This window comes from Aythya marila (assembly GCF_965140915.1).
Source record: "Aythya marila genome assembly, chromosome: 23".
Classification (NCBI taxonomy): domain Eukaryota; kingdom Metazoa; phylum Chordata; class Aves; order Anseriformes; family Anatidae; genus Aythya; species Aythya marila.
The window spans coordinates 4,957,973-4,983,884 of NC_139064.1; the positions used below are offsets into that span (position 1 = coordinate 4,957,973).

At 53.6% G+C, this 25,912-nt stretch overlaps 1 protein-coding gene across 1 annotated transcript in view; it reads right to left on the reverse strand.

Annotated features, from left to right (window-relative positions):
- The window catches only part of LOC309886892 (protein CEPU-1), a gene marked incomplete at both ends in the record, with an annotated part of 132,292 nt that overhangs the window by 23,781 nt on the left and 82,599 nt on the right, over window positions 1-25,912 (reverse strand). Inside the window, 2 exons of the mRNA XM_082778196.1 lie at window positions 2,836-2,961; window positions 25,617-25,849. Of these exons, the coding sequence (XP_082634322.1) occupies window positions 2,836-2,961; window positions 25,617-25,849 (359 nt within the window). The remainder of the gene's footprint in view (window positions 1-2,835; window positions 2,962-25,616; window positions 25,850-25,912) is intronic.

Sequence of the window (25,912 nt, forward strand, 5' to 3'; positions counted from 1 at the left end):
GCCAAGAGCAGACAGCCCGGAGGGGATGGAGACAGCCCATCAGATGCTGGTGCCTAGCTTACTGGTATAGTTTGCTGCCAGTCCCACTGCCAGCTGGAGCACCTGAGTCCATGGCCACGGTTGTGGTTTCTCAGCACAGCCCCGAGATGAAGGAAGACGTGCCTGCATCTCTCCCCCCAGCCCCTTCTTCCACTTCAACCCGTTGGGCTGCACTGCCAGGAGCTGGTGGCTGGAAAAGGGTCTGGAGAGGGATGAGCCACGGGGGAGCTGAGCTGCTTCGGGTGTAAATCCTCTGCGGGATCAGGCTGCACGCTCCTCCAGTGAGCAAACACTCTTCTCTGCTCCATTTCTCACCAAGAACCACAAAACAGACTTACAGCTGCCAAGAAAATAATAGAGCCTGTGAAGTGCCTTTGCGCAGAGGAGCGCTTGCCGGGGTAGGCGCGGGGAGCAGCTCCTTCAGCTCCCAGCCCACACGCGCCTGGCACAGACGGAGCTATCAAAGCCTCTCCCCAGTGGCAGCGGTGAGAGCCGCTTACCCATCCGCTATGTAAACCCTTCAATTATGCACCAGCTTTCCCTTAACCAATTCTCCCCCCTCCCTCTTCTCCACCACTCCAAGCGAGATGGAGAAAGACAGTGCGAAGGAACAGGAGGAGGCTTGCTCAGGATTTCCCCAGGGATGCGCTTCGAGGCAGAGCCAGGTCTGGCCAAGAGAGAGGCCAGCAGCCAGCTTTGGGTCCCCAGTCACTGGTGAGGCTCCCGGATCTCCAAATCATACCCTGTCCTGCTAGGGAAATGGCTACAGCCTTGGCCTCTTCTATAGCACCTCTGGGCACCTGCCCTGGCTCTTCTTTCCATCCCCATGCAGCACATCCTCGCCTCTCCTATGTGTGCTGAATTAAAAATGGAGAAGCAGAGGCCCCGCATGGTGGCTGCAGCAGACCCAGAGAAAGAAAGAGAGGAGCTGAGCTGGGAACAGAGATGGGCAGGCACCAGAGATGTCCTGGGCCACCTCCGGGCTCAGCACCCTCCACCGGCAGGAGGCCAGATTCAGGTAAATCTTTGTGATCGTTTGTTCTCTTTGAGTTTTGAAAGCAGAATGCCTAATCATGGCCAAAATCGGGTAAGAGCTGCTGTTGCAAATTACACAGCACCACAGGTAATTTCTGATTAGCTCACTCTTCCTCTTGTGGTGCATCCTCAGTTTCCATAGCAGCTAAGTCCTAAGTAAAATGGAAACATCTGGTTCAAGCGCAGGTAAAGATTCCCTGGGGAAAGAAACCTGCTGGATGGCAGCAAACACCGAAAATAGCCCTTGTGAAAGAAGACAGAGGCGTCGTAAGCTGGGAGCCTGGTTAGGAGAGGATGGATGGCTGCAGGAGAAGGTGGTGAGGGGTGCGGGATGGGGAGAGGAAGGTCCTGGGGAGCAGGAGGGGATGCGGGAAGGAGAGCAGGGCCTGCAGAAAAAAACAAGTATGTGCAAAAAACAGGCAGTGAGGAGCCTGAGCGAGACAAAAAGATGCAGTCAGGGCGGAGAAGGGGAAGAGGACAAAGGAAAAAAAAAGTCTTAAAGGTCACAGCACGTGGACTGGCTCAGCCATCAGTGCTGCCCGATGGTGACAGATAGAGTGACAGCCACTTGATGCCGTGGGTAGGTGCCGCAGTCAGGGCTGAGAGCAGCTCACATCTGCTCCCTGCATTCCAGCATGGTCCATGCCCACACGCCGACCGAAGGCCACCCTCTGACACGGCCACCTACAGCGACTAAGCCAACTCTTGCACCAGGGAATGGCTTTTTTCAGAGGCTCCTGTCAACAAAGCAGGCTGAGTTGCCACTGACTCAGCTCGCTTTCTGCCTGGGCCACGGAGAGTGATGGATCTGGCCCAGCAGCTTGCTACAGTACAGACAAATAGCAAAAATCAATGGAGCTGCACTGAGACACCGCAGCCATCGCCAGGCAGCTGAATGGAGGGAGCAGACACGGCGCCATCCATCACTGCTGCTGCTGCGTCGTCTCCTTTGGCTGCCGGACAGCCTGGCTGGGATATCCCCGAGGAGAGCTTGAGGAGTGGTTTGGGATAACAGCCCACATTGGTAAGACCCGGGGTTAAAAATGACCGAGGTTGAATGCAAGCACTTAGATGGGCGATTTGGGAGGCAGAGGATCCCTTGGCCAGATGGCTCATCCCACCCAAAACGACCTCCTCCCAGCTCATCAGTGAGATCCTCACAAAGCTGGGAGAGCCGGGGCAGCAAAATGCAAAAGGAGTGCCGAAAACAGCTGGGAAAGGACTCTGAACCCGTGCCGTCCCAAACGGGCGTGCATGGGAATTCGCTCCCCGGCAGTCACACCCCCGCAGTTCTGCTCAGGTTTTTGCTTGCCAATTAACAAGGTTACCAATTAATGCTTTGTGTGTTTTCTTGTTGATTCGTACTATTTCCAGTCCCTCTTTGATGCCATGTGTGCTGTTCCCCGAAAAGGTCTCAGCAGGTGCCGAAAGCAGCTGCCAGCAGCGTGCTGCACGCAACCACCCACGGCGGCAGCTCCAGCGACCTGGGGCAGCCCCGGGCTCCCGAGGGACAAGCACAACAGCCCCAGGCTGGTAACTGCCTAAAAAAACCCTACAATTTCGTCTCCCAGACCACCAGGATGGATGTTTCTCTTCCAAAACCATCTGCTCCTGCAGCACATCACAGCTTTTTAGCGCTCACCACTTTTTCTTTGCAGCTGCAGGGCTGGTTCACCTGAACCAGCCCCTGACACCTCCCCAGCCGCTCCCAGCCCTCCCCGTGCCCTTCCTGGAATATTTTGGGCAACGTTTGGCTCTTACCTTTGGGTGAGATGTGTCTCCAGGTGATTGTTGGATCTGGCCTGCCCGTGGCTATGCAGGTGAGGCTGACGTTGCCACCTTCATTGATGGAGATGTCAGAAGAGATCTCGGTAATTTTCGGCGACACTGCAGAGACACAAAGAGGGAAATGAAAATGCAACCAGTTCTGTCTGTCTTAAATCTGAAAATGAGGGTGAAGGAGGCAGAATTCCCATCCTTCTACCGTGACAAACAGAGCAGGAGCCCATCAGTCTCGTTTGCCTCGACAGGAAAACGGAGGGGAAACAGGGGGGGTGGAGGAGACAGAGTTGACGTGGGAAGGACTTGTAGTCATCGGGGATTCAGTTATTTTTGGGAGGCTGCAGACAGATCCTACCAGCACCAGTGCGATGTGCCAGACGGTGCTTCTCCCCCCACACACTGCTGGTACCGACCCTGTCCTCCCAGCCACGAGCAGCCCTTCCCAGCAGAGCTGCATCCTCCCAGGACAACACCAGCCCTGCAAAAGGCACTCCTGGTGCAACGAGAGCACCCAAAATGCTCACGTGGCTTGCAGCTCATGGGCTCCGTGATGTCCTCGCAAGCAGCAGAGCACTGAGGAGCTCTCGTGAAGACACCGAGCCTACCAAGGAGCCTCTAAGATTGTGCAAAGGAAGGGAAATTCAACAGGGATGAAAGCCCTCCTGCTGCTTTGACACTGCCAACATGAATTCAAGAGAATTGGGCAGACAAAAGGGGCCCAGAGCCCAGGAGTGGGGCTGATGAGAGGGAAGGGACAAGGAGCACACGGGGAGCGCTCAGCCCCCGCAGTGGTGTGACCTGGGGCTTCCACGAGCTCAGGCACGCCATGCGAGAAAAACGATCAGCTGCTGTTATCAGCCTGCACCTGCAGAACATAATAAAGACCATCACCTTCCTCGATTTATTATTATTTTTTTTTTTTTCCCAGGCCATTCTCCAGAGCCTAGCAGAGGATTGGCACCCTGCTGCGCTGCTTTGCAGGAGAGTCACAAATCACCCGCAGAGCATCCTGCTCCTTCCACCCTCCCCAGCCGAGCCCCGTCCATCCAGCAGCCCACGCGCAGCCCCAGACAGTGCCGTGCTGCCATCCCAAACCCATAACCCACCCCCGGGCACCCCATCCCTGCTCGTCCCCAGCAGGGCAGGCACAGGGACTGGCTGGTGCACGCACAGCGAGCCAGAATGACTGCAATGGCCTTGCACGCATTGCCTCTGCCGCGCAGGTAAGTAATTTATTGATCCGTAAAGCACTCCAAGACGCTCTGGAAGGGATTATGTCATGCCAGTGCCGTGCAATAAAATAAAAAATGATGGATTTTTTGTGAACATGAGGGTGATTTAGGGTTTGTAGTTGGAAGTGTAGTTAAAGTACATTTTAAGTGGAAATCAAGGTGGGTAATGAATTATTCCCTGTTTTGAAGGGCTTCTGGGAGTTCATTTTTTTTTTTTTTGCTGCTCTGGGCACAACGGCTAATCTGCTAATCATGCACTGGAGGACAACTATGGATCAGATGGTCCTGGAACAGTGGGGTCTGGAGTACACCTGGGGACACAGGACAGAGGCTGTGAAGATGACATCGAAGGAAATATTAATATTCATCAGTGTCATTAAGCCTGGCATAAGGGCGTGTGGCTCTTGGGACGAACAGCCGGGAGATGCTCTGCCAAAAGCCAATGTAGTCCACCGAGGAGCTGCTATTAATGACAAAGGTGCTACAATTGCCCCACCGTGCACCTGGAGAGGCTGGGATCGCTATCCAGGAAACCAATGTGCTTCAGAAAGTTTTATTTCCAGAGCAGAGCTTTCAGTATCAGCAGCTAAAATAGGCCACGGAGGTATTACTGGTGGTGTTTCGAGGTGGAAAGCGATGAGCAGCAGTGGAGCGAATTGCCCACGATTGCCCAGGAAGAAGCCCTGGCTGGCTCCAGCTGTCGGTCCCAGCAAAGCTAGAACATTATCTGTCGTCTTCCATGCAGTGCCTGCTAAATCAAAAGGAGCCTTTGCGATGTTTTTAATTAACAAATCCGCATCACTCAAATTTAGCTTGTTTTGCCGAGCTCACCGAGACTCGCAGGCAGTAAATTCAGCCTTTGCATTGTGACTCTGTTACAGCACACAAGGATTTGCACCCACACGGGCGACAGACAAAAATTTGTAATCAAATTAACTGACCAGATTCTAAAACATAATTAAAACAAATTAAACTTTGATTTCCGCTTCTCCTGAAATGCATCCTGAAGAGCATTACAACCTCCTCCTCAGCAGTATAGCAGCACCAGCATTCCTGCAGAGATTTTAATTTTGCTAAGACCGGGCAGGGGAGGAGAAATTACTGGGATGCTTCCTTGCCTGGGCAATGGGAGACTTTGCAATTGCAAATTTGCAAGTGAAAATGCAACTTTTGGGAAAAGTCCCCGTGCCCTGGTGGGTTCAGGATGCCCTCCAGCAATTTCTGCAGCCCACCCATGGTGAGGTGAGGCAGGCATGGCCGGGAAGCAGACAGGAGCGACAACGTCAGTGAAGTCTTTAGCCTACCCTTAAATTAAATGCACAGTGGTAGGATTTAACACGACAGTTATTGTATGCTAATTAAACGTTTGAATAATTAACCACACGAACTATTTAAAATGGCTTTCTTGAGACTTAACAGGTACGTCGTAAGGCTTTTACTATACTAGGGAGGGAAACTTTAATAAATAAGTGATCGCAAGTATATCTTTAATATTATTTAATGGTCACCAGTGCTGCCATTCCCCTTGCATTAAAAGGCTTTATCCATCAGTTGGCATTTCCGTGGAGATGGGGCAGAGGAGAAATTTCTTATGCTGAACGTGGGATGCAGATGGAGCTGCGCCCCAATGGGAATGAATAAATAAATAAAGCTAAATAAATGCTGGCTTCCCAGGTGGGAACCCTCTCCTTGCGGGCAGTCCTTTTGTGTTCAGCATCTCTCCTGCTCAGAAGTGATTAAACATGGCAGTGTTGGCCAAGCTGCTCCGGTGACACAGTGCAGATTTCCCCAGAGACAGGCTGGTGTTTTATCGATCTGACTTCTGCTTTTTCCCCCTCCCTTGCCTCGCCATGCTGATGGGAAAGGTCCCTGTGCTGCTCTGAACTGCCACAGCCTCTGCGAGCGCTCAGGGCTCACCCGGAGTTTGTCCGGACTTGGCGCTCGCTCACACACACCGAGTCCCTGGGACAGAAAACAGTGTGCTTAAATATTTAACCAAGCCATATGGTGCCTTACACGTCTGAGGGTGTTCAGTCAGGTGATAGATGTCTTTGCAGATCCAAGCATATGCACTTGCCTACACAGATGTATTCCCTGCCTTGCACCGTGTGCGCACGCATCCTCCTGCCGCCGGCGCCGACTAAATCCCTGCTACACCTCCAAACACCCGTCCCAGAGCCAGCGTGGGTGCAAACACCCCTACACGTACCCTGCAGCACCTGAATGCATCGTTACCTACCCATCCACCTTCCCTGCATGCAAGGGCTGTGCTGCCCGTGCCAGTCTTGTCCCCGACGATGTGTCCCCAACAATATGTCCCCAAAAATGTGTCCCCAACAATGTGTCCCCACTGCCATCTCCAGACGCAGCTCTTGGTGCAGCCAGGAGCAAGCTCAGCTGGGACCCCCCGCACCCTAAATTTCAGCTGTGCGTCAGTGACACACAAGGAGACCTCTTGGTATTAGGGGAGTGAGGATCTGGAGCAACCTCAACACCAGATAGAGGGGAAGGAGAGCATGGGTGAGCCTCACCAGGTTGAGTGCTTGCAAGGAGAAACTGCATTTTTTGGCTTAACCCCCTAAATTCTGCCCAGTTTGGGAGATGGGGCCACAGCATCTCTTTGTCTCCTGCCTGTGCATGGGGATATTGCTGGGACTGTGGTGCCGTGAGGGAAAGCACACCCCAGGTGTGCTCAGGGACTCACCCAAGAGCCAAGCAAGCACTGCAGAAACACACACACACATTTCTAACCCCACAAATCACTTCTGGTGCTGGAACCAGGCAGAACGGGTCTCGTGCCAGCCTTCCCCAGCTGCATGGTGGCCAGGTGAAGGATCCAGCATCACCCACGCCCCACCAGGGCTGGAAAGCCCCCAGATGTGCCCTGCACACAGCCCACGCCAGCAGCCTGCCAGCAGCCAGGCTCTCCCGGTAAGACTCGCTTCCCCCTCATAAAACATGCAAACCTCCATCTTCCCGCACGAGCAACATCTGCTCCAGATCAAAGGGAACAACAAAGAACAACTATAAAAGCAACTTGAAGCAAGGAAAAGAGGGAGACTCAGCCTTGCGTTCTGCGGGCGATCTGTGATGTGCACTGGCAGCTTCCTGAGCATCAGGCTGCCGGAGCTCCTGCTTTTAATAACACTTTCTTACCGCTGTCACCCACGGACTTCGCCGTGTTTTGCAGAGCGCTGCTACCACGGGCACAGCTTCTGCGGAGCCCCAGCCCTGCTCCTGGTGATGCTACAAGTCCAGCTGAGCTCCTGCACCCCAAAAGAAGGCCCCCAAAAGCTGGCAGGGGTGGGATGGGGTGCAGGAACCCTGATACCAGGCTGTCCCCTCGGGATGTGGCCACCCCAGCAGGCACCCAGCACCAGGAGGGCTGGAGATGCGCAGAGCTCCCGCGCTCCCTGCTGCAGTACAGGCACCTCCACTGTGTCTTCTCCCTCTTTGATTTCTGATTTTTCTCCCTCCCTGTTTGAGTTCTGTCTGCTTTGCAGAGAGCAAGTTGGGAGACCTACGCCTTCAATTATAGGTGTATTGTAATGGGCTTTTAAATCAGTTAGCGCTCCTCTAACACGACCATAATTAAGAGAAAAGCAGCGAGGGCATCATCCTTCCATCATATCAACACGGCTCAGGAGCCACATGGAAGAAGTCCAGGGGGTACGAGGAAGGGGAAACACATCCTCGGAACCCGCTTCCAGCTTCTTTGCTGGCCTGTAAACAAAAACCTTCCAATTTTGGGTGGGGATCCTACCCTGGGTTCGCACAATCACGCCGAGCTTGGCTCAGCTTCACCGAGGGACCCAGCCCCCTCTGCGCAAACCTGGCAGCAGCCGAAGGCACTAAGGAAGGAGCCTGGAAATTAAGAGGACATACATAATGACCTTAATAAGCAATTAATAAATAACTAATGGCAATTGCTCGTTCTAAAGCAAGGCGTAATGAGATGTGTCATACAGCACTGAGATGTAGCTAAATGATTTCCCAAGTAGATAACGGCTCCTACTGCAGCAAAGCTCTCTGAGCTTGGAGGACACCAAATTTTTTACACCTGTCTCTGCAGCAGGTTATATGGCAAGGCATTGAAATAATTCAGAGGAGGAGGGGGAAAAAAAAGACGTTTCCAATCATTCATTAGTAAAGTATTTGTGAACGCAGATATAACTCACTGCATAAGCTGCAGGCTTTCTGCAGACAGACTTTATAGCTAAGTGCCAAAAGGGAGCCCAATCTGATTCCACTTACGACAGCATAAATCAGCAGCACTCCTACCACAGTCAACAAGGGCTGTGCCAGAATAAACACGGCACAAGAGGAGCGTCAGGTCTCAAGCACGAGGACTTTCTTCTGACTTTGGGATGGGTCCAGGTCACTTGCCACTGTGCCAAGCAGCCAGGGTGCTGCCTGCTCAGCTTTGGGTCGCCTGCTTTCAAGGCTCCAAAAGGATCCGCACCTTCACCCTACCATCTCCCCCATAAAACGGAGAAACACCTGAAACCACGCCCCACATCTCCAGGGAATAAAGTAAGAGTTTGCTTAGTATGACTGGTAATAAATAGCTACAAAGCACAGCCAGAATCCAGGTCTGGGAGACTTGATTTCTGCTTCCACATTATGACGCCCATAGGAAGCCACGGCACTGCTCTGGATATCGTTTCCTTCCCTACAATGAGTCTAATGATGCAGATCTCCTTTATAAACTACTTCATACTTCTCCTTCAAACAGAACTGAAAAAGGAACAAAGAAAGATGTAAGAGTGAGGTTTCTGTATTGTCAACCATGAAGAAATGCAGCTGAACAAGGACTGTTCGACAGATCAGCTCCCTGTCTAGACAGATCTCATTTTCAGCTCCACGCACGCGGCACAGAGCTAGGATCTAGTTTTCAGTTTTTGCCCCCAAGTCACCTGGGATTCCCCCTGCAAGACAAGCGTTGCCTCATAAAAAGCAGAAAATTGAAGGATCTTGAAGCCTTAAGACACTGGCATCATCTCCCCAGCATCACTGACACCTCTCATCAAAGCACGACAGCATTTCCCACAGCTACCTCCAAGGTGACCACGCTGGCCGTCAAATTGATGGAGACTCTGTCTCGCCCCGCTCGGGGGCACAACAGGTCCCTAGATCTGTCCCTGGTCTCACCAGGCGCTGGTGGAGGCTCTATAGGGCCCCTGGGAGATGTCCCCATGAGGGTAGGAGCCGCCGAGCGCCGAGTGTGCCCGACAAAGTTTGAACACGACTTCTTGCTAATACAAAGCTTGTCAAACCCATCACCTAGAAATGCTGAACGTCTTTATTAGATTCCTTTTTCTCCCCCCGAGATCGGAGGGACACGACGAGATGATTCTCAGCGGAGATGTCATCATCCAGAAACTAATTAAAGGCTGCGCGGGAAGTCGGGCCACGCGCACTCTGGAGAACAAAACGCATTAGCAACCGGAGTCGAGAAAAATATTACAAGTGAACTTCAGATCAGAAAGGGCGAGCTAGGGATTTGACAATAACTCTCCTCTTCCTGCCTTTCCTCCCGCTCGCCCTCGATATCTGTCCCCCAGCATCAGAGAGCCGCTTGGGATCTCGGGGCTTTTTGGGACCAGCCCTGGCACCGCCGCCTCGGGATGGATGCACAAGAACACCAGAGCTCTCCTCTGCTGGGTCATGCCCCGGGAGAAAACCATGATTTGCATTCATGGAATTCCCTTCTTTTGGTTGGAAAAGCCCACTTGCCGCGTGTCAGTAAGCTGCAGAGGATGCTTTGATGTCTGCACTGTTAGACTGCTCCCTGCTCAGCCACGGAGTAGTCCTGCGCAAGGCACTGCATCTTTTTTGGGTCTCATCTGCGCAATGGCAAGTATTTCCCATCCTTACAGGTAGGAAGACAATGAAGAGAAAGGTGTAACAGATGATAAGATACCCAGAGGAGAAGAAGATAATAAGGGATGACAAGATACCAGAGCCTGTGGTCATGGGAACCGTAGGTGGAGAGATTTCCACGTGGGGACGGCCCTGCTAGCCACATCCTACAACTGACTGTGGCTCACGTGAGCTGGGATGCACGGATCTAGGTTAGGGCATTCATCCTGAGTGGACGTGCCTGCAAACAGCAATTCCCAGCCAAACCACAGCCCCCTGTACCGACAAGCAGCGAGCTTACCTGCCATTCCTCTTCTGGTCCATTGGCACACATTGTCCTGCTAAAATCAGTGTGAAACCTCAGCTCCTCTCCCCCGGACCAGCCAGCAGGCGAGGGCATGTGTCTCTCACTGAGGGTGCTGGTCCTGCCCCCAGACTCTCAAGAAAGCCCCCCCAGGCTCTTCCCACGTGGGGACAGGCCACACGTGGAGACCTGAGCCCACCGAACCAGCCCACGCCACTTCCTTGTAAAGAGGGACGTGCAGGAACAAAGGAGCTCAAACATCCTTTCCAAAGATAAATCAGATGCTCTAATGCAGCCTGCATCTCCAATGAATATAGGGCAGGTGTCTCTGAAGTGAAGTATTAGTTAAAATGATGCTCTTTAAATTACATTTCGGCTATTTCAGGCAGACAGGTTGTGTGTGGGTTGTTTTTTTTTTTTCATTTTTTTTTTTTTTATGATCTATCTAGAGGCTTAAAAAGACACAGAGAGAAATAAATCTCCCTTCCATTAAAAACACACTATGCTCTTGCATTTTTGTTCTTATCTTTGCGCTCTCTTGCTCGTGCTCCCTCTCCCCTGACTCAAGCACGAAGTAAGTGTTTCTGATTGCTCTTTCCACACCGACACTGAGCTGATTCCAGGCTCTGCGCACAATGCTCCTAGGCACAGCCTCACAGGAGGGTGAGCAGAGCATCCCGAAATGCTGCCGCGGTCACCCGATGGTTCCACCTCCACACCCTCCGTGATTCACGGCTTTGATGGGGAACTGAGCCCAAGCCTGAAGTTCGGGCTGAATTGCCACTGCAGTCTATTTATATCTTCCTTGTCTATCTGTCTCCTATGTCTGTGTCCCTTTTGCCTCTTTTATCTACTTACCTCCCTCCTTCCCCCTCAATCTCCTTTACCACATCTTTCGTGTGCTCAGACCCTGCTGTGCCAGGGCTGTACCAACGCAACACAAAAATACAGCGTGCATCCATGGGGTCAGGTAAAAGCAATCCCAAACCACACACAGCCCATAAACCTCACGAGGTGCTGGAGATGCTCACGATGCCTCACACACCGCGTCTTCAAATCCCTCATTTGCCTACAGAGCCTTGAGTAACCCCAGCCCAAAGAGCCCCGTTCCTCCCCACCGCTCGCAGAGGCTCTGCTTGTGGGTGTTCCTCTTCCCTGTGCCTCGGCATCCCCAAAGATGTGCTCAGATGGAGCCTGCATGCGTCCTCCCTGAGCTCCATCCATTTCAGGAGCCTCCTCACCCCCAGCCAGAGCCTTTCCTTTTGCTCAGGTTTCTTCTCGTGACTGCTTTCGACTCTGGTGAGAAATAAATGGCTTGGGCAGGGAGCGCGGCCCTATTATCCTCTGATTAGGAGGTCTCGAGGCCAACGCTGCTACTGATGCCCAGACCCTTTGTTCGTGTGCTCATAAACCAGAAGGTCGGCAGTGCCCGGCAGTTCAGGATGAACTGTGGGTGAGGTGATTTATGCCTCCAGATGCTGTCCTCGAGGAACACATCTCAGCACGAGACTCGCCGAGCCATCCGTCACCTCTGCTGAGGCAGATCCACCTTCCCAAAGCCCCCCCGGCCGGCTCCTGTCCCCCTTTGCCATTTCCTTACATGAGCCAGACCCCGCACCAGGAGCCTTGCTCCTCTCATGGAGCATCTCTGGTCCCAGCCACTTCTGTTCAGCCAGTTTTTAAGGGTCACCTGGCCAGCCCATGACCGAAAACTCAGCCTGTCCCAAATCTGAGGAATCAACCCGGCGCTTGGCCAAAACCACCAGAAACAGGAGAGCAAATGCCCATGAGCCAGCAAAACAGCAGAGCTCTGGTGAGAGGACCCAACCCATCCTTCCCACACCTTATAGCATCCTTAAAAGAGGGTCCAGAAGGGTCAGATCTCCAAATTCAGTGATGGCAGAGGAAGGTTGGTCCCTGCTGCCTCAGTTTGCCTCCCCAGCTCACCTGCACCAAGCACAACATGGACCCACACGCTCCCAGCTTCTCCCGGTACCCGTGCACATCCTGATGCTCGTTTCTGGAGGCTCTATCAACAATTCTGGCATTAATAACCCTACTGCCAAGACACCCCTGCAAGGCAAGCGAGTGTTATTATCACTTCACAGCTGGGGAAACGAGGCCTGAAGAGCAAATGGCCCAAAAGCACCCGTTTGGAAGGATGCTCAGCCAGCACCTGCTTCTCACGCCCCGTGGTGTTGGTGAAGCCACCGGAAAGCCCAACCCGTGCTGACCCGGGCCAGGACCGCTGCCAGGACAGGTACTGCCACGGGGCTGTGCGAGACGAGCCTGCTGCCAGGACAAATGAGCCACCAGGCTGCAGCGAGCACAGCAGGATATCCGTGCGCACGGAGGGGCAATTAAAATTTCATCACGAAACCGCAGCCCAAATATGCAAAGTTTGGCGGAGTTAAAAGGAAAGGAAGAGGAGGCAGCGACGGTACCGAAAGGCAGGGATATCAGCGTGCTCCGAGCACGAGGGGGCTGTTCTCGTTTTGCATTAGGAATGCTCCTTCATTTCCCGTTCCTCCTAAATGAAACCCTCGAGCCTTCTTCTTGGCCACCCTCGCGCCTCTGAGAAAGCCAAAAAGCCACAGGGAGTTGTCTTCCCCCAGAGCATCCTTTAATTTTCCTATTTGTCTTTCTAATGCCCAGCCTCATCAACAGCGCTGTCTATTCCCCATGCGCTCGTGCTTTCCACGGAAGGAAGGAATATTTTTTCCCCTTCCTTCCTATTCCCCCTTCCCCTCCATTTCATCCTTTCGGAGGCTTTTTATCTGGAGTTTCCTTTCCTTTCTTTCCTCTTTCCCTTTCATTTCTAAAACCTACAGATCTCTGATTCAAAATCATTACTGTTTTTAACTTGGCTCGAGTCACTTTAATTAAGTTACTTTCCATTATTTTTTATCTAGTCCATTTGTCTACATCCCCCTCACCCTCCCTCATTCTTCCTTTCCTCCCCAAGGCAGGCTGGGTATGAAATCTTACATTTCCATTTGGCTAACAATCACTTTGAATTTTTAAATGCTATTAAATTGGATCACACCGGTCACTGGACTGGAGTTGTCGAGCTGTGATATTTACTTGCGCCAGTCAAAGGGAAATGAAATTGCAGCGGAGCGGCGGCGGCGTGGGGGGAGGCGAGGGGGGAGCGCAGATTTATTCTGCCTGTGGTACTTGCAAACAGGCACAATCCCTTTGGATTTTAGAGCGAGTTCAAAGGAAACTCTTACTCTCAACCATGAATGTATTGTAATGTCTTTAATAAATCAATTACTTGTTGGCAGGGAAGTGTCACTGCATCTCCAATCCTTGTAATCACCTCAGCCTTGCTGTGTTTTAAGTGCTGAAAAACCAGTGAGGTAGAAGGGGAGCCAGGAGAAGCACCGGGGTAGGGAAAAAAAAAAAAAAAAAAAAAAAGAGAGAAAAAACTTCTGCTTCATCTTGCCAAAAAAATAAAAAATAAATATTTTTTTAAAAAGACTGAAAGATGCAGAAAGACATTTGCATAATGCAAAAACACACCCAGTGACCTCGGGCACCGGCACGAGGAGCGCTGGGCCCCTGCCATGGGAAAGGCGACGTGGGGCACGTGTCTGCCCCAGGTATTAAGCACGTGGTGATGCCGAGCATCACTCTTGCAGGTAATCTGTAAAGTGGTGCTTTCCTGCCACCCCCAGGAGCGAGACTTCCTTTTGCTGCACGTTAATTAGTGGCAGCACGGTGCTCCCACCTTCGGGAGGGTGCCGGTATTCCAATTTTGCTAAAAGAGGTCTTTTACACCGGAAAATTTGCTAAAAGCAAAGGGAGCAGGATTTGATTACAAAGCAGTCCTGGCCAAATCCAGCCCCTCCTCCTCTCTCTCCGCTGACAATATCCTCCCCTCCACAACAACAATAATCTGAGCACAAACAGACATGAAGCTTTTCAGAAAGTAATGAACTCCGGCTGGAGCCAAGGCAGGAAGGGTTTAATGTTCAGCTCGGAAAGCTTGGCGAGGCCATCAATTATATAGCCCTGCTGCTGAAGGAGCAAAAAATAATATTTCAGACAGACATGGCCAAAAAGAAAAGATAGGGAAGGAAAACACTGCGAGAAAGAATTAATTCTGGGAGTGAAAAGAAGGGTTTGTAAAAGAGGAGGAGGAGGAGAGCTGGAGCTCTCGGGCTGGCTGCAAGGTGGAGGCATTACAGCGAGGGCAAGCCGTGAAGAAGACTTCCCTACTGACCCCGGACAGGAAAAGGGGGGCAAAATGGGGAGCCCCTTGGCTGTGAGGGCTCGGTGGTGAGCAGCAAGGGTTGGTGGGCTGGGAGCAAGGGGTGGGTTGGGACCCGGTCATCTCCTCTCACCTAGGGCAGCAGGAGAGGCTGGGGGCTGTCACCTTCACCACCTCGTCCCAGTTTTACACCAAAAGCTACTGAGGGGAGGAGAGGAGATCAGAGCTGAAGGCTTCTGGTTGATGCGACCACCACCCAGAACTGAAAACAGTGCACAGGGGTCCACCGAGGGCAACGAGACGTCCCCATTCTCTTGCCCATGCCAGGAGGGGCCATGACCAGGTCTCATCCAGGGACTAGTCCCTGTACCAAAATAATTTCCACGGGGATGGGGAGGAGGGAACACTGCTACCCACACCTCCAGCTTCCCAGACGAACCAGCAGCCACACCAGGAAACACCCACCAGAAATATTTCAAGCCCTACAGTTCCACGTCTACTTCTGAAGGACCTTATTTCCATGCTTTTTTTCAAGGTCTTTGCCTTTTTGTTCTCCACTTGCCTTTTTTTTTTTTTTTTCTTCCAGTCGCCTTTGCTAAGTCTTTCTCCCCTACTGCACCACCAGAACAGAAAGGAAAAAAAGAGGTAAACGACAGCACAAGCCTCTTTGCACATGTCCCCCCCATCCTTGCAACTCCCCTTTTCCATTTTTTAACCTCTCCAAAGCAAATAAAGTGCAGAAAATGCCCCATTTTCCCACCCCTTCATTCTCCCCTAGGCTCGGCGACCCCTCCAGCCCATCCTTCAGCTCGCGGATATTTATCAAGGTTTTCTAGCACCCGCCGCGGGAGGCGGCAGGGCCGGGCCAGCTCTTCGGCAGCTGTTCCCTTGGCCTCTCCTTTATCTCCAGCATTGTGTTCACATCTGCTTCCCACTCTGCCTCCTTTTTCCTACCGCCGGGAGCTGGGTTTTAAATCACTGCTCAGCGCACCGGCTGCCAGGCGCGGATTTCATGCTGCCCAGCATGTCCCGTTTGGATAGGTATCCAAAGGCCGTTTGCAAGCCTCCCCTGCCTTTTTTTATTATTATTTTTTTTTCCTCCTCCTCAACCTGCCAGCGCTGCCACACTACTTTCCCCTCCTCCCTTTTGGCCACGGAGCAATCTTGGCTCTGGAAGCATGTTCAGACACCTGGTTGCTGGCAGCGCGGGGCTTTGGCACGGGCGCGCTGCGTGCAGCTCTCCGATAGTGAAGGGGAGGCGAGCGCAGCCCGGCCGGCGCGGGTCACCGTGACCCTCCTGGGCTATCGGGGACACGCCAGTGGCCGTCCTCGCTTGAGGCTGGCAGCTCTCCCACCACCCGCATCTCCCCTGGCTTTGGCTGGGGTTTTGGCCGAGCCCGATTCGTGCTTTTGCTGGGGATTTGTGTGTTAGCAAAGCGCAGCTTTGTACAGCGCAGGAGCTGCATTTTAAGAGACGTGTTTAGGACGAGACATCGCCATCTGCAGCTCCCTTCCCCGGCGCAGAGCGCTGCTCCTGAGCGTGGCGATTTTGGCAGGGCAAGGCAGCAAAAGCCCCAGGGAGCGAACAGACGGGGGCAGGTGATGCAGAAGGATGCCCAGGCACCGGCTCCAGACAAAACTCCTCTGTCAGACCGCAACCTCTCCATGCTATCAAAGCAAGAGAGGGCACCGTGCTTCCCTCAGGCAGCACTCGGTGCTGTACAGACTGACTGCCCTGAAAAGCTTGGTTAGGGAATCCCCAGACTCGTTTCATCCCTGATCTGAGCAGGATTGCAAGCCACGATGCCCTGGACCTTCAAGGAGCATGGAAGGGGTGCCTGCGGGTGCTGCCCTGGGCAATGTGATGGCAAAGGCTGCCCCAAACAGACCAAACCTCTCAGGCTGAGCCCTCTGCTCCTGCTCTCGGACTCCCCAGGCCTCTGCAACAGGCTTTTGCTTCTGGACTCGGCTCTGGGGGGACTGGCCAGAAAATCAGTGCTAAAGGCCAAAAAGAAGAGCCAGATTAAAGTATCAACTCAGAATTTATGCTTGGGACTTAAGGTTTAATAATGCAACAGAAAATCAATATTTAATAAAGCAAATGATGGAGAAAAACACTGAATGGGAGATGAGCTGCTGCTCCTGTTTTCAAACATGTAACTCCCAGAGGAGCCAGTTTGGCAGGAGAGATGCGACACCAGATTGCCACGAAGAGCTGGCACGCAGGACACTCGAGGTCCCACTGATTCCAACTCCCGTGTCAAGGGGGCTCGCAGGTCTTTTATTAAAGGACAAACAAGGAATTACAGTGGTGGTCAGAGTCCAAATACCCATGAAGAGAGATCAAATGCTGATGCACACGGGGAGCCAAGCAGCTGCCTCGCTGAGCGGGCCCAGATTTGTGCTCAGGCTGGAGAAACGCGGGCAGACGGGCAGCGCCGTGCCCAAACCCAGGCTTCAAACACACCGAGCACGGCTGGCTGGGGACCGAGATCTGCTGACAAGCAAGGAGAGAGCAGCAGGGCTCAGAGCGGAGGATAAATGCTTGCCTGCCAAGTCAGGAGGCTCTCCTGATGTGCAGGAGAGGAGATGGTGTTGGTAATTCTGGGGTAGCAGGGAGCAAGCTGGGCATCAAACCCTGCTGCCAGGCACGGTGACAAAGCAAGTGCAGAGCGAGCATCATCGCTCGGCGTGCTGAGGAGGGATGCGACAGGGATGAGACCGGGATGCTGGGGACAGATCAGCAGCTCTGACTCCCTCCCCTGGAGCCTGGAGAAAACTGCACTCGGCGTGAATGGCACCAGGACGCTGTCCTGACCCAGCCTGTGGCAGCGTGCGGCACCGAGATGTCACCTGCGCCCTCTGCTCCATGCTGCCAGTCGACAGCTACCCCAGCACAATGCAGCCACGCTCTATAAATGCATCCAAGATGTGCTCGTGGCTCAAAGCACTCCATTAGATTTGGGGTTCACATTCAGGAAACTGGACTCTCCTTGCTTCAGCTGCACTCGATCCCATAGCTCTCATGCTTGGGGGTGCACAAAACACTGGTGCCCCCCAAATGAACAGCATCATGTTACCAAGTGCCCTGCAGTGCTTCCCCCTCCCTCCCTGTCCTCGTGCATCGAGCCCACCCATCCCCACCCCAGAAGCAGCCTGTGCAGCCAGCTGGGAAGGGGCTGAGCTTTCCCCATGCCCAGCCAGGTGATGGTGGGTGCTGTCTGGGGTGCACAGGACTCACCCACGGGTGCAGGAGGCAAGAAGGTGCAGCCTGGTGGCTGCAACACCGGTGTGGCACGGGATGCACAAAGACTCCCTGCCTGGAGCAGAGCATAACCGTGCCAGACTCAAGCCCCAAATCCCATCCATCGCACTCTGTCACCTTGGGCAAGCTCAGTCTCACAAAGCCTGGGGACTCTGGATAAGTCCTCCAAAGGCAGGGGATGCTCACTCGTGTCTCTCCAGGGGAGCAAAGCTCGCTCAGGTGCCCTTGGACGAAGCCCCCTCCTTCGCCCGCAGCATGCGCCGGGTTGCCTGCCTGGCCCTGCAGCACGGCAGTAATTTGTAGCTTGTGCTGGGATCCTTCACGATGAAAGATGACATATAAATATAAAACGTTATCGCTCCATAACAGCCACATGCTATAAAACGCCGGGCAGAAGGATCTGGAACTAGATGGAGGCAGCGCTTTAAATCCTTCCCTGCAGAGTTACTGCCGCTAAAACAACAGACCCGCTCCACAGAGCCCGGCCGTGGAGGGAGGAGAAGAAAAGCGCCGACAAAACCACCGCCACCGAGGAATTAGGCGAACGAGGAGCCTTTATACCGGCACGACCTTGGCGTGCTGCCTCCCCTGGGGTAGCGGTGGCACTGGTGCACCAGCGCCATCTCCTCCCATTCATCCCCTGCCGCGACTTCCCGCGGATGCCCCCGCGCTGCCATGGCAACACTAAAGCCGGTCCCGATGCTCTACTACAACGAGTTGACTCCGCTCCCGCGATCACGATAACAATGCTGTTACTGTAGTAACATTACATTGTTGAGGTCTCACTGTTCTCCCCTTAATTTTATTGGCGGAAGATTAAATTGCAATAATGTTATTGAGCCACCATTAGCGTTTCCCGGGTAACAATAACATTAAGGTAGTGCTATCGCCTTACAGTGGTCCTGCCGTTCCACCGCAAATATTTTAATGTAGTAAAACAAAAGAGATTACTGCAGTAACATTAAACTGCAGCGACCTCATTAACCCGCCGCCGGCTTTCGCCGCGCTGAACGGCACTTTGGGACCCGCGCGCGGCGGCGGGGAGGTGTCCGTCTCCTTTGGGAGACATCCCTGGGGAAGGATAGCACCCCCGTGAGATGTGCCGACAACCAAGGTCTTCCTCCAGCCCTGCTTGGAGAGCTAAGAGGTACAAGGGTGCAGCGTGCCACTGGCCTCCCAGTTCTTCCCATGCCACAGAAGTGGAATCTTTGCCAAATTGCTCCCGGTGGGGCAGGTGACCTCTCCGTGAAAGCCTTTGGAGAGGGTGGGAGAGCGGAGCTGCCAGGGCCCCCGTGTGCTCAGAAAAAGGCTCGAAGAGGAGCAGGCTCTTGCTTTGCAGAAGTGGAGCACTCAGAGGGTCACCTGCACGGCTCTGCGTGTCTCCAAGGGAGTAGCAAAGAGGCACACCGAGCTCGCCTCGCCGCCGCCGAGGCACGCACAGCTGCGGCTGGGAGGGATGGAAATAGCAGAGCCACAGGGGTGTGGGCAGGTGGAAATGGCCCCAGTGAGCATCGCTGCACCTCCCCGCACGGCTGCATCCCGTGGCAGGGATGTAACAGCAGCAGGGCATGGGGGCAGGGGACCATAAAGGGTTCGTGTTGGTTCCGCTTAGGGGAGCCTGCAACACTCTGGATTACAGCCTCAGCGGATCTCCAGGGGAGGAAAACAGAGAAACCATCCACAGGCTTGATGTACGCAAAAAAAGAAAAGCACGAAGGAAATGAAAACGGTCTGTGTCCTATGAATCACTGCTGCTTCCTTCCCCTCGCTCCAGTCTCCTGCCAATTATCGCTGTTTGGGAACAGGAGATGTCCTCCCCTGGGCACTCGCTTGCTTTCGGCCCTACCCCTCTCTCCTTCCCAGCACAGCCCTTCTGCAGGTCTGGCACCCGGCCCGCCAGCATCACCGCAGGGCAAGCAAGCACAGAGGCTTCCTTCTCTTCATCACTGCTCTCTTACCAACTCGCTCCCTTTGTAACAAGGACACCGGTTAACACACTTGAGCCCTGGTCACCTCCCCATCCCTTCCACTCTTTATTCCCCATGCCGGTGGGGTTTGTCCATGCTCCCCTGGAAGGAGGATGCGCTGTGGCACAAGTGGGACGTGTCCCTGCAGACGTGGTCCCTCCAGCAGCAGAGAGGGCACCTAATGGGGGCAGCCCAGAACCGCAGCGAGGGCAGGGACGAGAGCTTCGTTCCAGCTCTGGAGTCTGTTTTCCCCCCTCCTGCCCCACGATATAATTGCTAATTAATAATAACGTTTAGCTCTCAGATAGCGCATTCCATCTTCAAAGACCTCTGTCGACATTAGCGAATTAATCCTCATCAACCCCCCTGTGAAGTAGGTGACAATTATTATCTCTGCCTCGCAGATGTTAAATTGATTTGCAAAGAGGTCAAGTGACTTGGGGAAGGCTGGGGACTGCTCGGGTGGGGAGCACGGACGAGCATGTCTGCGGGTTAAACCCCACAAAATCCCATCTTTCACCCCAAGGGATGTGGCCAGACCCAGTGCCCAGCCCTCATCCTCCTCCCGTGCTCCTTGCCCCTCGGGAGCTGCCCCAAGCGATGTTCACTGTGAACCCATTAAACCAACACAACGTGCACACTGGGGACTTCCCCTGAAATTTGCTCTCTCCTCCCTGGACCGAACATGGTGCAAAGCCAGCAGGGGAGGCTTTGAGGGCTGGACAAATTAGCAATAAAAATGCACAGGAAGGAATGAATCAGACAAAGACACCAGGAGCTCAGGTGAAGCGAGGGATGAGGGCGATTTCATGTTGCCAGATCCCCACAAACTTTTTTGTGATGAACTCTAAGGCATTACCTAAACTTGCTTTTGCTTCTGGCAAGGACAGCTTGTCTGGCAAGGAAAGGTGCGTTCGCACCAGGGAAACCCATGCCAGAAACAGCTCCTGCCCACAAACAACATCTGTATGCCTTTACCATCACCAAGTTACCAAATGGGGGCGTATCCTTCATCCCTGTGGGACATCTTGAGCTCTTGGGATGTGCCTTTTTACCAACCCCACACACAGCACCTACCACACCACGTTCCTGCTTCCTGGCAGCTCAGGTGGGGCTGCACGACCTCGGGCAGTTTCCAGCCTCGCAGTACCGACGCTGCTCATGCATGGTCCCATTCTCAGCCACAAGCTGCCTGTGCAGGGACCAAGCAAGCACAAGCTGCTGCCAGGCACTGGTGTGCAGCTGGACACTATTGGGGTGAGTGGGGACAGCAGCACGGAAAGCTGTGCAGGCGAAGCCACCTGGAAGAGGGAGCATCGCCCAGGAACAGTCGCTTCTCCAGGCTCACAGTGATCAGAAACACAGAGGAAATGTGTAAGAATACGGGGAGTGGTAGTGCTCCCCGGCCCCTTCCCACCTGCAGCATCAGTAGCTTTAGGGGCACCAAGGAGAGGCTCAGCCCCAAATGAGGGACACCGTCTCTGGCAGCGGTGCCAAGACTGCCAGGCAGACGGTGCTCATAAAGGGTCTGAGATGCTCAGGCATAAGCCACGCATTCACATCCACCTCGTTTTCCCTACAAGCCACCTTGAGGCCTTTGGACAAGAGCAACAACAACCGCAGGGCCTGATCCTTCCCCCTACACCTACACCACCACCACGTGAAACCTGCCCCTTGGCTCCATCCCCATCCGCCTCGGCGCGAGGCGCAGGCAGAGCGGCGGCCTCCAAAAAACTTATTCCCATTCTCCCGCGAGCGCACAGGGGCTTACGGCATCAAAGGAAAATTAATCGGGCAGAGTTCAGGGCTTGAAACAAAGCCGGCTCGGGGAGGTGCCGCGAGCCTCCCCCCTGGCTGCTTTATCTCTCCGTGCACACCTTGGCAGTGGTGCCGCGGCACGGGGCGAGGTGCCACCCGCACGCCGCCTGCGCCCCGACGCCAGCTCCCACCCCAGGGCGGCCCCGTGCCACCTGCGCCCGCTGCCCCCCGACTCCGGCAAGCAGGTAATTAACTCCCAAACAAAGGCAGGGATTTGCAGATTAAGCCAGGCCCGGGAAAGAGTGGGAAAACTCATTTACACCAAACAAAAGGGGAGGGGTGATTAGTTGCTCCAGTGACAACAGAAAAAGCCAGATAGGGCCAGGGAAACTGATAAAGCAAGGAGAAAGTGCTAATATCCCCCAGTTGCCTCCCCTTTTCATTTTTTTTTCCCCTTTTCTTTCTAAGCACTAAAATTCCACCATTTTCTATCATGCAAATTTGTGTGTCTAAGTGAGATTAAACTCCGGCAGGCACCGTGCCTCCTTCCCCAAGTCCATTTCCAGCGCCGAGATAAGGCCAACTTTCCTTAATGCATCTTACAAGGCGGTGGGAGTGTTGTGCAGGCGCGCGGTGGAGACGGCTTATTATCAATACAAATAAGAGCTTTCCAGACACCGTCGTCCTCCTCCTCCTACCTCCCCTCTCGCTTTTAAACCCTGAGCCCCGGAGAAAGGCTGCGCTCGAGAGGCTTAAAGAGCTGAAGTGTCCTGGGGGAGGGAAGGGGGGAAGAGGATCAGAGCACCCAGAGCAACTTCTGCCTTCGGTGAACCTGAGGGGGGAAGGAGGAGAGGAGGGGAAGGGGAAGCATCGCTCCTCAGAGGTCAGCAGGGTCAGTCCCAAGTCCTCCTCTTTAGGATTTCAGCCTCCCTCCAAGTGCAGAGCTTGCCCGTTGGCAGTGGGGCTTTCCTGGGTGTTGTTTCTTTGGGGTAAAAGCCTTTTGTGCCACTTCCCTGTGCTCCGCCTGGTCCTGCGGCAGCCCCTCCGAGGAACAAATTGGTGATGAACAAACCAGAGGGGTGTGCAGGGGTCACCTCCCAGGCGCTGCGGATGACAAGGACGCTGCCTGAAGGGCTCCTTTCAGGTCCCACAATAAACAGGCAGGAGGTGCAAACCTCCTTGTGCCTTTTGCAGCTACGTTGCTGGCTAGCACCAACTTTGCATCCCCAACACCGAGCCTGGCCCCATTTGAAGCAGTCCCCGGCGTAGCAGGTCTGAACTTTGATGCATTCAGCACCACGGGGCTGTTGTCTCGTTCCCGGGCTCATTTGTCCCACATTAGTGCAGCAGCGGGGAGGAGAGATGCGCCAGCCTGCTATTCCTGGATCACCAGCGCTCACCTTTTGCCTTTCAGGGGAAGGATTTCAAGACTGACAAGTGTTTCTGAAAGCCTGACCGACAAGGAAAGGTGGGAGAAAGAGGGCTTGCATCCTTTCAGAAAGAAGGTGGCTAAGGGGCAACACGATAACAACCTTCCCAAAAGCAAAAGGTTGTTACAAAGAGGACATTGATCAATTGTTCCCCATGTCCGCTGGGGATAGGATGAGAAAAACTCCACTTCATTTGCAACAAAGAAGGTTTAAGTTAGATATTAGCCATACGTTTCCTAATTATAAAGGTAGCAAGGCAGTAGAATAGAGCGTCTAGGGAGATGGAAGAACCCGCTTTGTTAAAGATTTTCAAGAATAGCTTTCACAAATGTTTGCCAGTGATGTTTCTGCCTCATTGCAGGGGGACAGGCTAAATTAGCTGTTGAGGTGCCTTCTACCCACCTATTTTGGGATCGCAGCCATCAATGGAGCCAACCTAGAAATAAATGTGCAGCGTTTCCCTTGTTGCACTCTTGTTTTCAACGTGGTCTTCAGCTGATTCTTCCCTGCTGCCCTGGGGGACCATTCCCAACCCTTATATCATAAAGAAAACTCTCACCTCTCTGCCCCCCTCCTGTTTTTTATTCTTTCCCCCCACAACACTGCTTCCTCCAGCAGCCCTTGGCACATACTGGGGATGCACCAGCTCCTCCTTCCTTCCCTCCATCCCCTAAAGCTTCGGACAGATGCACAGGATGGGTTGGGGGCTCTCGGCTGGGCTGATGAGCACCCATTACACCTGCCTGGGGGAGCCGCAGGCTGCTGATGTCCTGGGTGGATGGGGAAGAGCTCCTTGTCCCCCAGGCTGGTCCCTCTGGGGCTTGCAGCCTGCCCTGGGGCACGATTTAATTGCATCCTGCCAGGCTGGTGTGCTCATGCCTCCAGAGCTGTGCCCCCAGGGCCCTTCTGTGTGTACCCGGAGGAAATCAGGAGCTGTTTGGAGAGCTGTTTTGTTTCTTTCTGCCCTGGACTGTGTGTTGTGGCAAGCCGCACGCCTCCCTCTTTCTCCTTGTCACCTGGACTCACCCAGCCAAACTTTAATTGGGGTCATTCCAGCAAGCCTCCCTTTATTGGGCACGATGTGCACTTTCACACCCCATCCCAGCGTGTTGCTGCAGATCACGCTATTGCCACCTTCCACCCCAGAAAAGGCTGCTTGAGCCAAGCAATAACTCTTGAAATTAGGGGCTGTGCTCCCGAGAGCCAGCATTTCCATCAGCAGCAGCAGGGATATTCAGCAGGTTATAGGGCTGAGCCCATCACCGAATCCTCCAGTACTTAACTGTACCACAGCAGGGAATTAAGATCTGACCTTTTACTCCTGTATCCAAACATCTCTGCCTAATGCTACAGCAAGACACAGGACGGATGAGCCTGGATGTCTGGTGATATGGGAAATTTAGGTCAGGAAACGGGAATCAGAAGGGAGGCAATATAAATTGCCCTGCATCGCCCCGGCGCCTGATAGCAACTTCAGAACTTGCGGGTGATCGACTTCGGCTTAAGGGACGCAGGCAGGTAATAACAGATGGCAAGATAAACAGCAAGGACCCGGGATGGCAACGCATCCTGCTCTTCGTGGTTAATGGAGATGGAGAAAGTCCGGCTCTGTTTAGTTTGCTTGATTGCTCAAAGAGGGAAGAGAAAACGGAAGGGGAAGGAGGGGGGAAAAGGCTTGGTTTGGGTTTTCCCCCCCCTTCTATTCATTAGGCTGTCAATAATGCTCAGGCCTGGCATATCGACGGCGGATTAGCTCAGCCCGGCTCTGTGTACAAGACCAATGCCTTTTTAACCCAGCTTGTTTCCAAATCAATACACCCATCAGCATTCGAAAATTAGCCCGAGATGAGATTCCAATAGTCAAGCTGGTGTGTCATGCTAAGAGGGCTTCTGGCCAAATCACAGAAGAAGGGGGAGGAAAAAAGGGATGCTAGCAAGGGATTAGAAATCCTCCATTAATCCTCCTTTGGGCTCCTCTGTACGGGCAGGACGGGTCCCATACATCCCACCACGTGGTGCCCAGCGAACATCCCCACCAAATCCCATGGCACAGACACCAGGAGGTGCCTCGTATGAACATCCATCTGCTCGGCCATCGTGCGTGGCCACGCTCGGATGTCCCCTCCTGAGAGCCCACCTGTGCTTGGCCACCACGTGCGCTCCAGCCCCCCGTGCCGTCCCTCCTCCTCCTCGCGGGAGAGCACAGTTTGAGCACACAAACACATATTGTTGCTAGGCATACACACACCCCCGCAAAGTACACAAATCTGCCAGCTCTCTCTTTTCCCCCAACACAAATTTTACTTCAAGCATTGCCTCCAGCATAGGAAAAAAAAAAATACAACAACAAAAAAAAAAAAAAAGCAACGTGGGTTTAGCAGTGATTATTTTGGGAGGCAGAGCTGCCTGTATCAGAGCCCCATGACTACTCCAGGAAAGTTGGCTAAATTTGACTGCAAACACTTGGGCATTGCCCAGCTTCAGTTGGACTCTCCAAGCATGAAGACACCCTTAATGTTTGCACCGAGTTGTCCTACACGTAGTAGGGTCAATGTAGGAGCAATGGCAGAAGACATCGGGGTCAAAGGGATGAGCAGAAGTCAAGGCACCGTGCCCAACCCCTCTTTGGTCATTGTAGGAGCAATGGCAGGAGACACCAGGCTCAAATTGAGGACCAGAAGTCAAAGCACCACACCCAACCCCTCTTCGACATCCCTTCCTCTTACCTTGCACGATGAGGTGGACGCGCGATGTCTTGGGGTGATTGTCTGTCTGCACGGAGCAGGTGTAGGGGCCCTCATCGTACACGTCCACGTCGTGGATCTGGATGCTGTACTGGGTTTTGGTGTTGGCCAGGAGCACCACCCGAGGGTCCAAGCACCACTTGTCATTGCCGGCATAGAGGATGCTGCTGCGGTTCAGCCAGGCCACGCGGGTGACGCGGTTGTCCACGGAGCACCTGGGCAGAGGCAGAGGTGACCTGTTAGCGTGCTGCCATCCCCGCCTTCCCCAGCTCCTGCTC